This window comes from Pieris rapae, chromosome 2 (genome assembly GCF_905147795.1).
Source record: "Pieris rapae chromosome 2, ilPieRapa1.1, whole genome shotgun sequence".
In the NCBI taxonomy this organism is placed as follows: domain Eukaryota; kingdom Metazoa; phylum Arthropoda; class Insecta; order Lepidoptera; family Pieridae; genus Pieris; species Pieris rapae.
The window spans coordinates 9,146,018-9,161,101 of record NC_059510.1 but is presented as its reverse complement, the minus strand read 5'-3'; the positions used below and the strand labels follow the sequence as shown (position 1 = coordinate 9,161,101).

The 15,084-nt window shown below is 34.9% G+C and overlaps 1 protein-coding gene across 5 annotated transcripts in view; it reads right to left on the bottom strand.

The window, feature by feature from the left end:
- The window catches only part of LOC110991795 (ecdysone-induced protein 74EF), a 133,558-nt gene that overhangs the window by 19,755 nt on the left and 98,719 nt on the right, over nt 1-15,084 (bottom strand). For all 5 annotated transcript variants that reach the window (XM_022257291.2, XM_022257293.2, XM_022257292.2 and 2 more), the window contains 2 exons: nt 5,974-6,096; nt 713-913 (listed from right to left, as the gene is read on the bottom strand). In XM_022257291.2, coding sequence (XP_022112983.1) covers nt 713-913; nt 5,974-6,096 — 324 coding nt within the window. The remainder of the gene's footprint in view (nt 1-712; nt 914-5,973; nt 6,097-15,084) is intronic.

Here is a 15,084-nt window from a genome sequence, read left to right as displayed (position 1 = left end):
TTGGTTGTAATTGGATAAGGATTTATCATTTTTGGCAATTGAACGTATATTTAATTAAATAAAATTTAATTATTAGTTTTAAATATTTGTATGAAATAGCTTATCTTGCAATGTATTTGTCTCACAATAACTAACATACTCACTTTTCAGAAAACATTTGTTTTTGTGTGTGTCACTATGACAGATGAAACTTAAAAAAAACACACAATTTTTTTAGTATTATCTAAAACCCTAATCTATTAAAATACATATCACAGACAGGTACAATAAATATCTAGATACAATGTGTGAAAGTAGTGCACTCTTCTAAATTGTGTCGCGGCATGCAAATCCCGGGAGCTGCGCAGGCGCAACCAAAGGTGACCTTCCGGGTGCGGCCGTTCACCGACGGTCACCTTATGAACAATCGCTTTGTACACCTTTTTTAATGTCAATGTCGACCGAATAATTAAGACGTTTATTAAATTTAATATTATTTAATTATGCAAATTTTTACGTAAACTTCGGCTTCATATTGAATTCCTTTAATAAACCTCATTATCTTGTTAGAAAAATTTCAGAAAGTAGTCCATTTAGGCCAATCAAAATCTTAGTACTTTGCAATACCTTATCGATTTAATATCAATTATTTCTTCATCTTCCTTAATTTAGATTACATATAAGCTTCGAATTGTCATCCTAGATGGTACATAATCCTGATAAAAGTACTCACCTGGAGGTCTAGGGTGTGCAACATGATGTTGAAGCGAACTGGTGATCTGATGCTGCTGGTAGAACGGCAGGAAGGGCGTGTGGAAGGGCGCTGGAGGTGGCGGTTGCAGACGCGCCTTTAACTCTTCAGCGGAACCCGCTCCTGATGAGGATGACTCCACGTCTGATACTCCACTGTCAGCTGGAGATGGTGGTAGCGAACCTAAAAATATTGCTTGCTTAGAACCATGTCTAGAGGAATTTATGCAAAATTTTAATCATTATAAGTGTTTACTTCTGCCGTAAACTGTAAACTTTATTAAACGTCTTTTTTATTATTTCTAGTGTTTCTAAACACCACCTTCCTGCCTGATGGGCTACACAGTACAAATTTTCTTCAAATTCCTTAGCATATAGTTACATTTAATATAGTTTTATTTTACATTTATTATTATTATTCTTTATTTCTAACACCTAATATATATAAACACTTATTTAAGTTACACAAACTTAATCTAATACATCATAAAAGCCGGTTTTGGTAATTAGCGTGCCCTATGCCACATATGCCTCTTTCAGCTGCTGATATTATTTTCTAATATTAGTTCTACTTGCCCAAGTTAGCACTTTCCTATTTTACATAACCCTCACTATTTGAAGAATAAACAAAGTAAAACAGTTGGGTTTTCTCAGAGATGTCTGCAATTCTATTTTGCATATTAATAAAAACCGTTAGCTATATAAATCTTAACATGCTTTATCTAACGTAAAAATATAACGGTCCTTGCATTAATTTGCGTAACCCTTAGATGGTCAGTGTGACCAGAAGATGCACTTGCATCCAACTTGTTTTGTGTGGGAATTTGCTGGTCAAACGGCATTGTTATGCAAAAGCTAGTGTAGTTTTAATTTAGCATTATGCAGATAGGTCGTTTAGGGGTGAAATAGGGTTGCAATCTCAATGCATTTTCGTGTTTACTTTGTTGTGTGTATGAATATGGATTTTTCAGTTATTCAATTATACTGAGAACATTTTAGTAAATGCTAATTTATGTTACTTATCTTTATAATGCTGAGGCAATCCAACTTCTTGACATAGGAATAAGACGCCTAAAGAGAACTTAACATTTTGAGTTAATAAACTTAGTGTAGTGAATAGTATCAAAATATTATAGAACATTAAGGCAATTTGTTAATAAACATTACCTTAGTGGAAGCTATTCCCTTGTTTTTTGAAAATTAAGTCCACACAATAGTACTACGCCATAATTATTATTTATGAAGTTTATTGTATTAATTTTTTAATAGTTCGGGGCTTAGACCTTTTATTCCTAATTTATTTGACAGGATCAAACGTTGAATATTAAATTACAGTTGTATAAAAAAAACACGCTTATTTTCTCATGGCCGTAAAACTTTGACGAGTAACCGTCGTATTTAAATAATATAATCATCGGCTAGGTCAAAGAAAGCGCATTCATTCGTTTCCTTGACCATTGAGTCTATGTTCGTATTGACCATTTGACCGGAGCTGCTGTCCACACCCTTTTCACCCATTGTTAACCCTTCAAAGCGCTATGGGAACCGGGAAGCGCCGTGGGTCAGTTTTGACCATTTCAAAAGAATAGTGTTGCACTATAATCAGTAGAATACGAGTTGTATTGTGTAGTGTTTTTAATCCTTCTGCTCGCAGTTGGCGACATTGATACAATTTTAAATGAATGAAAAACAGTGTTTACTATTTAATTCTGTTACGAGTATCAATTTGGATTTCACAGTGTGTTTTATGTACATTTTAATCATTTAATAGTTTGCATAGAGAACGTTATTTTTTGTAATATCGTCCCACGTTTGGAAATTTAGCGATATATGTTTAGTATAGGAAGATTTTTTGGAAGATAATTTTGAAAGTCCTTGATTAATAAAAATCCTTGAATCGACCCTTAACCGTGGGTAGAAATCCACTGTCCAGTCCACACACGAACGGCCAACGGCCGGAACGCGGAACCGGCCCATTGTGACAACCCTTTCATCTCCCGTATCAAAATAATAATAAATTAACTATAAATAATGATCGCCTGGGCCCCTTCTATCCGTCTACCGGTTAGAGAGGAATGCGGTCCTATTAGGAAAATATTACAATACAAGACAAAACAACCCTTCCTTAATCGGACGATCTTTATGGAGTGACCGCTGTCCATGGGCATTGTCCGACACGGCGTTAGACCATAATCCGTGCGAATGGAGACTTAGAATATTTTTTTGCATATGAATAATCATGCGGTGTACATAAGCTGTTACATAAACGTCTTTGTATGATCTCAGTCAGATGATTGTATATCCTTTACAATTATGAATTATTACTTGAATAAATTGAGCCGTTATTTAGTTTTATTTGCGTCCTGTATTCTGCAATTAATCAGGAATAACATAGATAGATAGTACCGGAGACCTCAGAGCTGGTGTTTTCCTTGCTCAACGAATAAGAATCGCAATACAGTGAGGAAATGCTGCCCGTAAAAGTATACAGCCACGGGGCCAAACTGTGTTTTTTTTTAAATTTTAACTATGTAGGTTAAAACAAATATTTATTTGATGGTTATGATAGCTTATAAGAAAAACAAAGAACGTCAAGCTCGTTAAGGGAAATTAAGATTATTTATGATTCTTTAGACTATAGGTATTTTTTGAAGTGATTTATTTTTAATAACTGCAAGAATTATTGTTTGCGATTAAATACAACAGTTACGATAATTGAATCGTTGTTTAACATATTTACGACTCACGTAATATTTTATTGTATCGTTAATTTTAATAGAGTCATGTTCAAGTAAACACACAGAGGTTACAGAATATACGAACTAAATACTATTTCATTGGTAAAACCAACCACAAATCACTAGTTGAATAATTCAACTATTGTAGTCCTATCTACAAATGATCCCTTCACCGCCTAACGTTCGCCTTTTGGATCTCCTTTATGGAAATTTCTGTGATCCCGCATATCAGGTCAAGATTGAAACTTTAGATTTAGAATATAACATTTAATTTCACAAAATCATACTCTAATTTTTAACCGCAGTAAGCCATTGAATAATTCATTCATTGCAAAATGTGTACAAGAGCCGACAATGGGTTGCGTTTGCTCACCCACGCGTGACATTCTAATTTCAAATTGTCAGTCGCTCCGGAAAGTAGTCGAGGCTAATTCAAAAGAAAAAAAGGATGGTTGTCAGAGAGATTATCGCCTATTATGAGGAGATGACGTGACAATTCATCGCAAGGTGTATAACCCATTTTTCCATAAAAACAGGGTTTTGCAAATGTGCGCGCGCAATATGTGCAAGCTGCGTTATTTGTTTGGATAGGATTGCATGTTTGGGCTCAGGACGCTGGCAGTGGATAAGGGTTGCCTTTGTAACCGCCGACATTTTCGGGTTAAATGTGTTCGTTTTTGCACAATATAGGTTCTGTGTAAAGCGATTATGTCGATTGATTCGCGTAACCCAGATTTGAACAACTTTTAAGTTAATTTAGTAGCGTAAGTAAGATCGGGCGATAACCGAGCATGTATGAGACTAGTTTTCATATGGCAAAGTTTAACATGTACTTAGATTATATTGCTTGGGTGTGTTTGGAGAAATAACGCAAGCTCTAATGAACGCGTTCGAGAATATAGGACAATGATAATTATTTCAGAATTACGTAACACCCGGTGACAAATAATTTGTAGAAATCAGACATTTCTCTAGTTCATATATATTCGTTAGTACTTCATATATACTTTTCATATCGTTATATTATGACAATATCGATATAGACAATGGTCCAATGTCGAAAGTAAACATACTTAAGTTTACCTAAATTAGAAATCCATTCAAAAGCGAGATGTTCTGTAAGTTTGATTCCCGTACATTATAAATGTATTATACGTTTCTCAGCCTGTTATTAACTTGTCCAATAATTTACTACTTTTACTATCGAATAGCAAGTATTTCAATAAGAAGATATTAAGCTATATTGCAATAAATCAAACTGTCATATCAGGACAATGTAAATAATTAACCCTTCGTTCCTAAATCCACCCGCGCTCGGGGTCGCAAGTGATTATGAAATTGCACATTTTGGGTAATGGACCATTGTCTGGACATCTGCGACCGACAGCCGTTAAAGGGTTAGAAGTGTCAAATAATATTTGCTGACGCCCTTGCATCCATTCCGATTATGTAAACATAGGGGATTATATAATAGTGTAAATAAATGTATGTACCTACATTGCGTGTTACATAAACTGTTTGCAGTCAGTTAATACACGAATTTGGAAGAAAACTTTATCTTAAAATTGTTTTTGTAATTATTTTCGGATCGTGAACAATAAATTAATTTTCAGATAATAAATTAGCTTCGACGTATTTTCCGTTTCTGTTTAATAATAAACAAAACTAAGGTAAGGAAATTTCAGAAACAAATTAGTTTTACTAATAACGAATATTTTTGTTCTCAACAGTAAAGCTCATATTTCAAAGCTCAGACGCGGCGTAGACGCGCGCACACAGACGCAAGTACGCAGTGTTGCGTGTGTGCGTAGGGGGGGGGGGAGGGCTGGGAGGGTCTCGGTCGTGACATTGCCAGGATCAGCTGAGGGTATCGATTTGACTTCCTCGTCGTTCTTTATGAATTTTTCATGCTACCAAGTTGTTGTGACGCCTTCTTCCTGCCGATTGAGGTCACGAATTTCGACAATGGGTTAAGTGTTTTACGTAATTATACGGTATTTTGTCATACAAAGTATTTTATGGATTCCAAGTAATGTTTACTCTGTAGAAATTAATACGTATCAACCTGTTTATTAAATTTAGGCGCAGAGTTGTATCATATTTTTTTATGAATACAAAAATAATGTTAACATGAAAAAATGTTATAAATACAGAAATAGGATTTAGATGACAACGGAAATTACAATACCTACTTATCCTACGAAAACGATATTTGTTGTATACTAAAGGTTGTCAGAACGTTCGTTGGACAATTTCCGCTGCAGCCGGAACTATTCAGCCCGGATATTTATTGAATATCCGTGGCTTTGGCTTCATAAAATTACTAAAAACTTCTTCTATAAGCGAGATCTCTCTTTATTAATTTGTATAAATTCATTTTTTCGTACACACCAATTCTGTTAAATTTTAAAATCAATCCTAGGAGTCATCTAGACCAAATCGGTTCGTAAAGTTCAGTACTTTATATGCCTCACACACGACCTCATACACTAATGTAATCACTTACCAGTATTGGGCGCGGTGTACAAGTGATGTCTGGGCGCGGAGGCAGGCGCCAAGAGTCCATGTAGTAGCGCCCGGCCCAGGGAGCCCCGGGCACCCAGTGTCAGACCCGTAGGCTCACCATCCACTGGAACAACATATATTGTAAGTATGGTACAAAATACACGTATAACGTTACCCTTATAGAAAACGAATTGAGCAAGATTTTCCTTAAGCACTCTTGTTGACTACAAGGAGCTTTCAAACGAACCCTCGGTAAATATTCTGTGTTCAAAGACATTGTATCTTGTCTTTAATTTTCGCTTAAAACTATTACGATCAAATGACGATGATGTATTGAGGTCTTACTCTATATTAACCACTCGCGTACAACAATATAATATAGCGAATGAACTGTTAATTGCTATGTAACAAATAAATGCACTGCAATAGTTGAAGAGAGTGACTGTGTCCGGTTACACTATCAGGGCGTAACTCCGACGATTAAGGAAATCGTCACACTTATAGAACTAAGAAAGCATGAGAGCAGAGTTGTTTTTTGAAATTATTTCAAAACGTTATTTGTATACAGAGCCCCATAGATTTCCAATTACTTCCCTGACATATGAAGCAAATTCAGTCAGCCTTATGTACCGTTAATGTGACGATATCTAGTTGTTACCGCCAAGCTAAAGTATATTAAGGTTAATCGTTATTTTATTAATTAACACATTATCGACATAGAAACAGCTTAGATAAAGCCCATATCGATTGAGACATTTCACCGATAACTGTTACGCTGGCTCGTATGTCGTAATAGACAATTCTGCAAGCGCTCGCAATTATTTTAACACATGCTTGGCGATAAGATATATTACTTACGCAAGATAGACGCTTTTAGCCTGATCCAGAGTATAATTATGACATGATTTTTTTACACAATGATTCGCGTTTTGACATTTGTGACAGAGGCCGTCGTTTTTTTTATGTCTAACTGATACCGGTTTTGAAAATATTTAGTTTAAGTGTTATGCACACATGGACCGAAACTGAATTGGTACAGACGGGAGTCGAACCAACGAGCTGACATACACGTAATCACTAGATTTCAACGTGCGTCATTGCTCTTTATAATATAAAATATTTTTAATGATTAAAAAATATTATAATCCCTCAATTGCTCAAAAGATATAAATTGTTGATATTATATATGCAGTTAGCACAAGAAGCCAAGACAAGTCATACATAACTTATTGAAGCCAAAAGCCGTTATATTTCAGTGGAACTGAAATTACAGTCTCTATGGAGCTGTCTGGGTAGTTAAGATGTCTGAACATCGTAGAGAACCCGGTATTACAGGTATTAGACGACTTATAATATTGATTTTGTGTTACAACTAAACATAAAATGTGTTGTGACTTTAAAACTAAAGAGTAGAAATTAAATAGTTTGGTGACATTCAAGGTCGTCTGTGATACGATATATTATGTCATATATAATGGAGGAAGCAGCATTGTAGTTTAAATTAATGGCATCTTAATTGGTTTAACGCTGCAGACATTTAAATATGTTCATCATTTTATTAATCACTGTGAGATGCAGGAGGATGTTAAATGAAAAGTCAATATCAGAGGGCTCGCGGGTGCGTTGCCGGCCTTTTATAAATTGATACAACGCTAATATAACGATCACGATAATTAACTATTTTTTTGATCGCAATACAGTTAGTTGTAACGTTTACTTAAGTTCTCATAAAAAACTAATGTATGTGTAATTACAATTTTGTATAAACAGAGGTAAATTTGCAATAATAATAAATTATTTACATCATAATGTTATATTGGTTACGAATGTTTTAATTAAAACAAAGAACCTTGAAAATATTCAGATGTCGGATCGATACAATAATGTATCATCTCCGCCAGACGCTTCCGTGCGGCGACCTTGCTCCCCCCACGGGACCCGGCGACCCCCAGTTGCCCCCGTGTCCCCCGGTACTAGGGAGATACCCCCACACCCACCTGTAGCACTGCGCATGTTGTGTGGGAGTGAGACGAACTATCCCTTTCGCTGTGGTCGAAGTGTCTAGACGTAAAAAGGGAAGGTGCAATAGTGCAGCCGGTTTTATGGCATCTGATGCGACCTGAACGACTATAGATCCTTGGTGGGGAGCAAAAAGGTCTGGTAAAGCTTTTAAGCTTTCGTCAATTAGTTCTTGAAACGAACAAATTCGCGAAGAAGTCTGATGAGAGAAATAAATAGGAATTAACTGGTAGGGCGATTCCCTTGTCCAGTTTTATTAACACTAAACACGAAAAGAAAGAGTAAGAACTAAAATTATATTTTTTTTTCATATGACCATGAATATATAGATAGTATATGACACTGTGTAATATAAGCTTTTTTTAGACTAGTAGGCAAACGTAGTGCTACCGCCGCCTATGGACACTATCAAAGTCAGAGGGCTCGATAGTACGTAACCGGCCTTTTAAGAATTGGTACGCTCTTTTCTTGAAGGGCCTTAAGTCGAATTGGTTCAATATGATTAAAGTTTTCCATCAGGTCTTTGTGTCCCGATAGCGTTTAAAAGATCAAACGCTGTATAATTTATCTTTAAAGATACTTTATACTTTCAAGAATTCTTAGTTAAGGCTCTGTTGTCGTGAACAGGCAATGTAACTTGGTGAACAAGTACTTGCTTTTCCATTTAATAAATATAGTATAAATTCATGAATATTCCCCGGTGGCAATGACATTTTTAATCTATACTTCTAAAATGAACAAGAAAATTTAGTTACATTTTATTTCCTATAGAGAGGCTTCAAAGACAAGTATTACACCCGTAGGTATAGTAGCTTCCTATGGGTTTTTTTAAACATTTTGGCATAAACGTACAGTAAATGCAGACATAGTTAATAATAATGTATTTAGCAAAAGTGTATGTGGCTCCCTTTGCGCACCATATTTTTTCTTGCAAGTAAAATAGCCTATGTATATCAGTGATAATGACGCATTCGAATGTTGAAAGAATTTTTAATATCGGTCCAGTAATTTTTGAACCAATCAAAAAACAAACATACATAAAAATATTTCCTCTTTATAATATTCGTATAGATAAAATACACTGTGAAAGTTCTCATTCGAATGAAGCTTGACATGAACTAACACGACATGTTAAAGTGTTGCAAGGCAAAGTTAGTTTTAATTTTATTTTATTAAAAGTTTCATCCATACTGTATGGGGTCTTTAACCCGACTTTTCCTTTCTGAGAAAAATATGAAACAAAATGCTAACGTTGTTTATGAAACTATAGGTGCATCGACCCAACATCGAAAGGACTGTGTCTGAATTATTCAGTATCCGGTGCCCCCCATTTCCACCCCCCACCCCTCTTGCCTTCCGGCACTGAAATGTGTTTTTGAAGGAAACTTACTGCGGATTACAATAGGGATTTTATTAATCAAGAAGAATTGACGGATAAAGTTGTACTATCAGAATATAAAAATAATATTATGATGATATTATTAATACACTTACATTTTCAGATTACCACGTAATTTTTAACTAAACTTTATTAACTAATATGTTAATCAAGCACACGTAACACAATAAATTAAAAACGTATGTATGAATAAATAGTTCTAATTTATTTAGTCATAATTAAACCTTCAAACTTCAACATAATTTACATTTAACAACACTATGCATAGGGTATTGTTCTGAGCCCCCCACTGGGCAGCCGCCCAAACCGCCCGAAAACGCTTTTACTTTTCAGTTGCATAAGTAAGTTTCCCCCTCCAGGGTGAATGCACGAAAAGGGGTGCTATTATATTAGTATTGTTGCTTTAGGTGCAACGTTCGCGTTACTGCAAGAAACTTTTTATATGCAAACGTCTGGCGTGTAGGACATATATATCTTTTATCTATTCGATAAACATGTATGGAAATTGAACGATGTGTTCTGTGTTTAAACATTTTTAAATTATAAGAGTCTATAGCGAGTTAATGTTGACAATGACGGCACATTTTGGCACAAAAACAGTGTATTTATAAAAGGGATTTAGTATAAAATTACGAAGGAATTAGTGCGCAGTCAGTGACAAAATTGGTTACAATATGTGAATACTTTTTAGCTTAAAACTTAAATATTTTTAAATTAAATTTGAAAGAATTTAGCTCGTGGTAGAGCAAACGTGAGTGAATATTTTGGGTAGGTATACATATTCAACTCCCAGATTTAGACATATAAATTATGTCTATTAAGACATAATTTACTATGAATGTCTACAATTTGATGAATTTACCTGTTTATATTCGCACTCTAATATGCCCTTTTTTAATTGTTTATTGTTGTTTACATATTGCTTTTATAAAGCAATATGTAAGAATTTTTTTTTTAAATATATATTGATTTAGATCAAGTGCTACTATAGTGACTTTATACATATATTATATAAAAAAAATCCTTATTTTAGTATTTAAAAAAACATACATCTTGTAAATACAGAAACTTATCAGTAACTCATTTTTGAGTATATGAAATAAGTAAAAAATATATAAATTCATTGTAGTCTTTTCAATGTCCATCTGAATCATTAAAGCGTGCAAAGGAAATTGCAGTCGGGGAAATTCCTTCAAGCGAATTTGCACTTTATGAAAATAATAAAAAGTTCAATTTGCAATAATCCGTTTCGGGAAATCTTGCGAGATGCTTGACGTCAGCCGTACATCCGGGAAGTCTTTAGCTATTTCAAACAACGACCAGTAGCAGACACCTCTTCATCTATATTTAGTAACTGTAAAGAGGTCTCCTTTAATTGGTTATTTGGTAATAATAATCGACGGCCAATACATGGAACTTGGGACATGTTTGAAGAGGCACATACCGAGCATATTCTATCTTAAGGGATTAATTACAATTTTATGTCATGTATAAGATTTTTTACATGTAAGTATACTGTTTACTCTTAACAAGGCTTGTTAATTTATCTCTATGCACACATAAGGAAGAATTTTAAAATCAAAGAATAAAATATATTTATAATTTAAATATAAAACTATTATAAATAAAACGGCGAAGCTTTCTAAATGTCTTTTGTTCGTATAAGCATGCAACTAAAAATATATTGTAAGTGCATTTTGTGACAATTGTCAAATGTTTACATTGACACCCACACACTTATGTAAAAATGACCAAATTAATCAAACGGATTCTTCGTCGGAGTCTTCATATTTATAAAGAATAATACCGTCTCTGATATCATTAAACGTACAAATACATATACAAATAAATATTCAACTCCCAAATTTATTATATTATTCAAATATGGCAACTTAAATTTGTTTAATAATGGCGTACCACCTTAAAATGTAGCATTAATTATTTACACACAAGGATATCCTTTCATTTACCCTGGCTGTAAACGTTTATAAAAATATATCTATCTCATGTAATATGTTATCTATGGAAGCTATGTGCATCAAAGATGGCGTCGGAAAAGCGCGGACACTTTCCCCCGCGCGGGAAACGAAAGAAAGTGGCGTTCAGAAATGGAAACCGATGCGATTACGCTGATAACACGTTTATCTTGCACTTTAATAACTGACTTGCATCGCTCGCAGTATGTTAGTGATATGTTTCATTAATTTCTGTTTAAAATTGAAATATTATTATCCTCTACTTCATCAATTGTTTTTATGGCATAAAGTGGAAACAAGTGACAATTATCTAAATGCAAACCAGACCAAACATTCATTTGTTATTATCATACGTTTGCTAATTACAGAGGATATAGCTGGTATTGGCGTGGCCATTTTTTTTATGTTACAGGAGACGGACAGGAGGCATTGATTAGGCTTAAACAGTACGCGGAGATAGAAGTAAAATCATGTTTGATATTTAAATTTTTTATATAATATAGGCGTACAAAAGTTATCGATTAAAATAAGCGGTGGCACTTGTTTATGTAAATGTGTTATGGCGAGTTACGCAACGTTGAGTCACGTCAGGAGAGGCCGTTTCGCGAGTACACACGAAATCTCAATCAATATTACAAAACGTGCTTAAGCTTGGAGCACGGGTGATCTTTCTTAACGGTTACATTCTACGCTAGGTACTATATGTATCTATGTAACCATCTTCAACTCTGTGGTAAAAAAATTGGCAAAATCACGAAAAACTTTATCTATAGTCTGCCATAATATTGTACTATACTGCTCGGAATTAATAAACACATTTAAACATCTTTGTATATAGGGAATCTCAATAAAATATAATGAAAGGTAACATTTGAAGTAAATTTCGCATATTGTGTAAAACTATCTGTTCCAATTTCAAAACAGTTTCGGACCGTGGAAGCTGTGGAAGCGCATTGAAATAGATCCGTTACCGGGCTATCGTGCGCATTATCTGGGTCAGTGAGCGAGCGAAGGGCGCGATGCGTCTCGTTCTTCGGCTCACTAGCTCATTTACTTACCGGTCACCGGCCATAAAGTCCGGAAATGTCGTCTATTTTGTCAAAGACTAAGGAATAAGAGGGGTATGAAACCGATTTCATTTTCTTATAAATCTTCAGTAATTGTAACGTTATTCAGGTTCGTTATAACCATATATGTATTTATAAATAACATATGAAGTTTCCTTCCAGGAAACACGTTATATAATAACTCAAAATTTCCTACTTTATTCCGCTAACGGTAAAAGCATCCTCATTTCATAACCAGAATTAGTCATCCCGAAAGTTTTGTTGCAAGTTTGTTTTTCGACCTTGATGCATGTACGTGCAGCCTCGACTAGACGCTAATACTACTCATGGTCGAACCTCAATATCATAAACAACCTTTTTTTACGTTCCAATCTAACTGGCCAGTCAGTTTGTCTCTGTCGTAAAAATGGGTCATGTCATTTTTACGCGCCAAACTGTCGTGTTCGATTCAACGATTGTAATTTCGAGAATAAAAGATGCGTAATATTTTGACGCGTTACAAAACGTTTGGTATCTTTAACCTATAGGCCGTCTAGGTTTGATTAGACGAAGAAATCTTTGTTTATCACAATGGTATTGCATTAATTCGATAAGCTACTAGATACGCTATCACGATTACGCACGATACTCGTAGGAAACAAAATAAGGACAAGGATATAGTCTTTATTTGTTTGTTGTCAAATTCCATACACGTGTAATGTTGCAACATACATTAACCAATTTCAAACCGTGGCCTAATTAGCATTATCTAAGATTTTCTATTGTTGTCTACTAATTCGGAAATCAGATTGTCTCCGCTAACGTTGAAAGAAATACTAATTAAGGAGCGACTATACTAGAAAATAGATTACTCCCGAAATAAACAGTTAGCATTAAAGCAGATGGTCTATACTGAATGTTTAGTCTATGTGAAAAATAGAATCAGAATTACACATGTCAATTGTCAAAGACAACAAAGTCTATCAGCCATGCTGGGTGCAGCGCGCGAAAGTGAGATTTTGCGCGAACGGTGCATCGGTTCCCTTGACCCGGTTGTGCCCCCCGCGCGTCTCGCCCCTCACTGTAAACATAGCGAACGTACCATCCCACGTAGTGTGGAAATTTTCAGTGTTCTATAATAGTTACGAAATCGATTTTTGGGTTAACCTACATATTACTAGTGACAATAGTGTTAACCAAACGAAAGGTCGGATACGCAATACTTTTATCACATTTATTGTGTAAATGTGAAAATCTAAACGCTATTTTCCACTACGTCACTTTAAAATTAAATTAAAAAAAATTCGGACTAAGATTTTGTAATCAAAAGAGCTCTATATTCTCAAATTCTTTTTTTAAATCTGATCGCGAATTATAAAACCTCAAGAGCGTGTGGAATAGTATTTCTCGTTAGGTAATTGAGGTCAGGGAGGACAAGACAAGCGGTATGTAAAAGCGGAAGTTAGTCAACAGGTGGGCGGTGCTAACGAAATCTTGTTTAAGCCTTACGGAAACGCTATTTTGTAAAAAAAAACATAATTAACGCAATCTTGAATCTTACTTAATACTCCAATTAAAAACACAGTCTCATATAACACCCTTTTTTGCATTGGATAAGACCAACAGCGTGACCTCATTTGCGGTGATGACAATATGAATCCTGTGGTATAAGAATGAATGAGTTTATTTTAAGCTTTCCATATTTTCCTGTTGATGTACGTCAATAATTGTGTAACTTTTTATCGTGTTATAACCGTCGTAACAATATTATAAGTTTTAAAACAAAGTTAATGAGTTTTTCGTAATGTTGTAATCTCTTATCAGCGCGCTCGATGCCTTGGAACCCACAGGGACGGCGACGCCCCCTGTCCCAAGAAAACCTAGTGAAAAGACGCGGAAAAAGGAGATGCTCAGAACCGAAGATGGTGGCACCTTGTGTCCTCTGGCCCCATCGAAAGGCCATGGGATAGCGTCAGTAATCTGTCAGACAATAAGGCTTGTAAGGTAAAAAGGCTGTAGATACAAACATAAGCCTGTTTAAATTTGAATTTTTAAGTTCACTGGAGATTCGACAATAACTATTTATATACAAAAACATGGTACACACCAAAAGGTATTTATGAGTTATGTGAAAACATAGAGCGGAAGTATTGACAGTGAGATGTCTGTTTGTTTGTTTGTTTCGTACGCGTGCGCGTCGCCGGTGCGCCGGTATTTCATAGTTTCCGGTAATTACTATCTAGAAATCTTAACTAAGTCCATTTTCTAACCAGTCACCTAAGCTCGCCAGAAATATTGTTGAAATGCTATATTGAATATTTTCATTGGCGTGACTTTAACCTGTCTTGGATGGCTGAATTTTATTTGTATGAGATATTTTACTTAGGCTAAGTATATTTTTATAAAAAGGTTATATTGGTTTTTTTTTCAAAGTATATAACGTTGTACTACTACGATAAAAATCTTGAGGTTAATCAGGAATATTTAATATAACGGTATAATTTATTAAAGCAAACAGGTAGCTGGTACAGATCTCACCGGATATTGCATTATATCAGTACAGGAAATCGTCTCGGTGCCCGAGTTTCTTACTGGTTTAATGTTAATTTCGTTTTACATATATTATTGCTTTGAGAAAAGTAACATTCAAAATAAGGTGTAAAAAATATTGT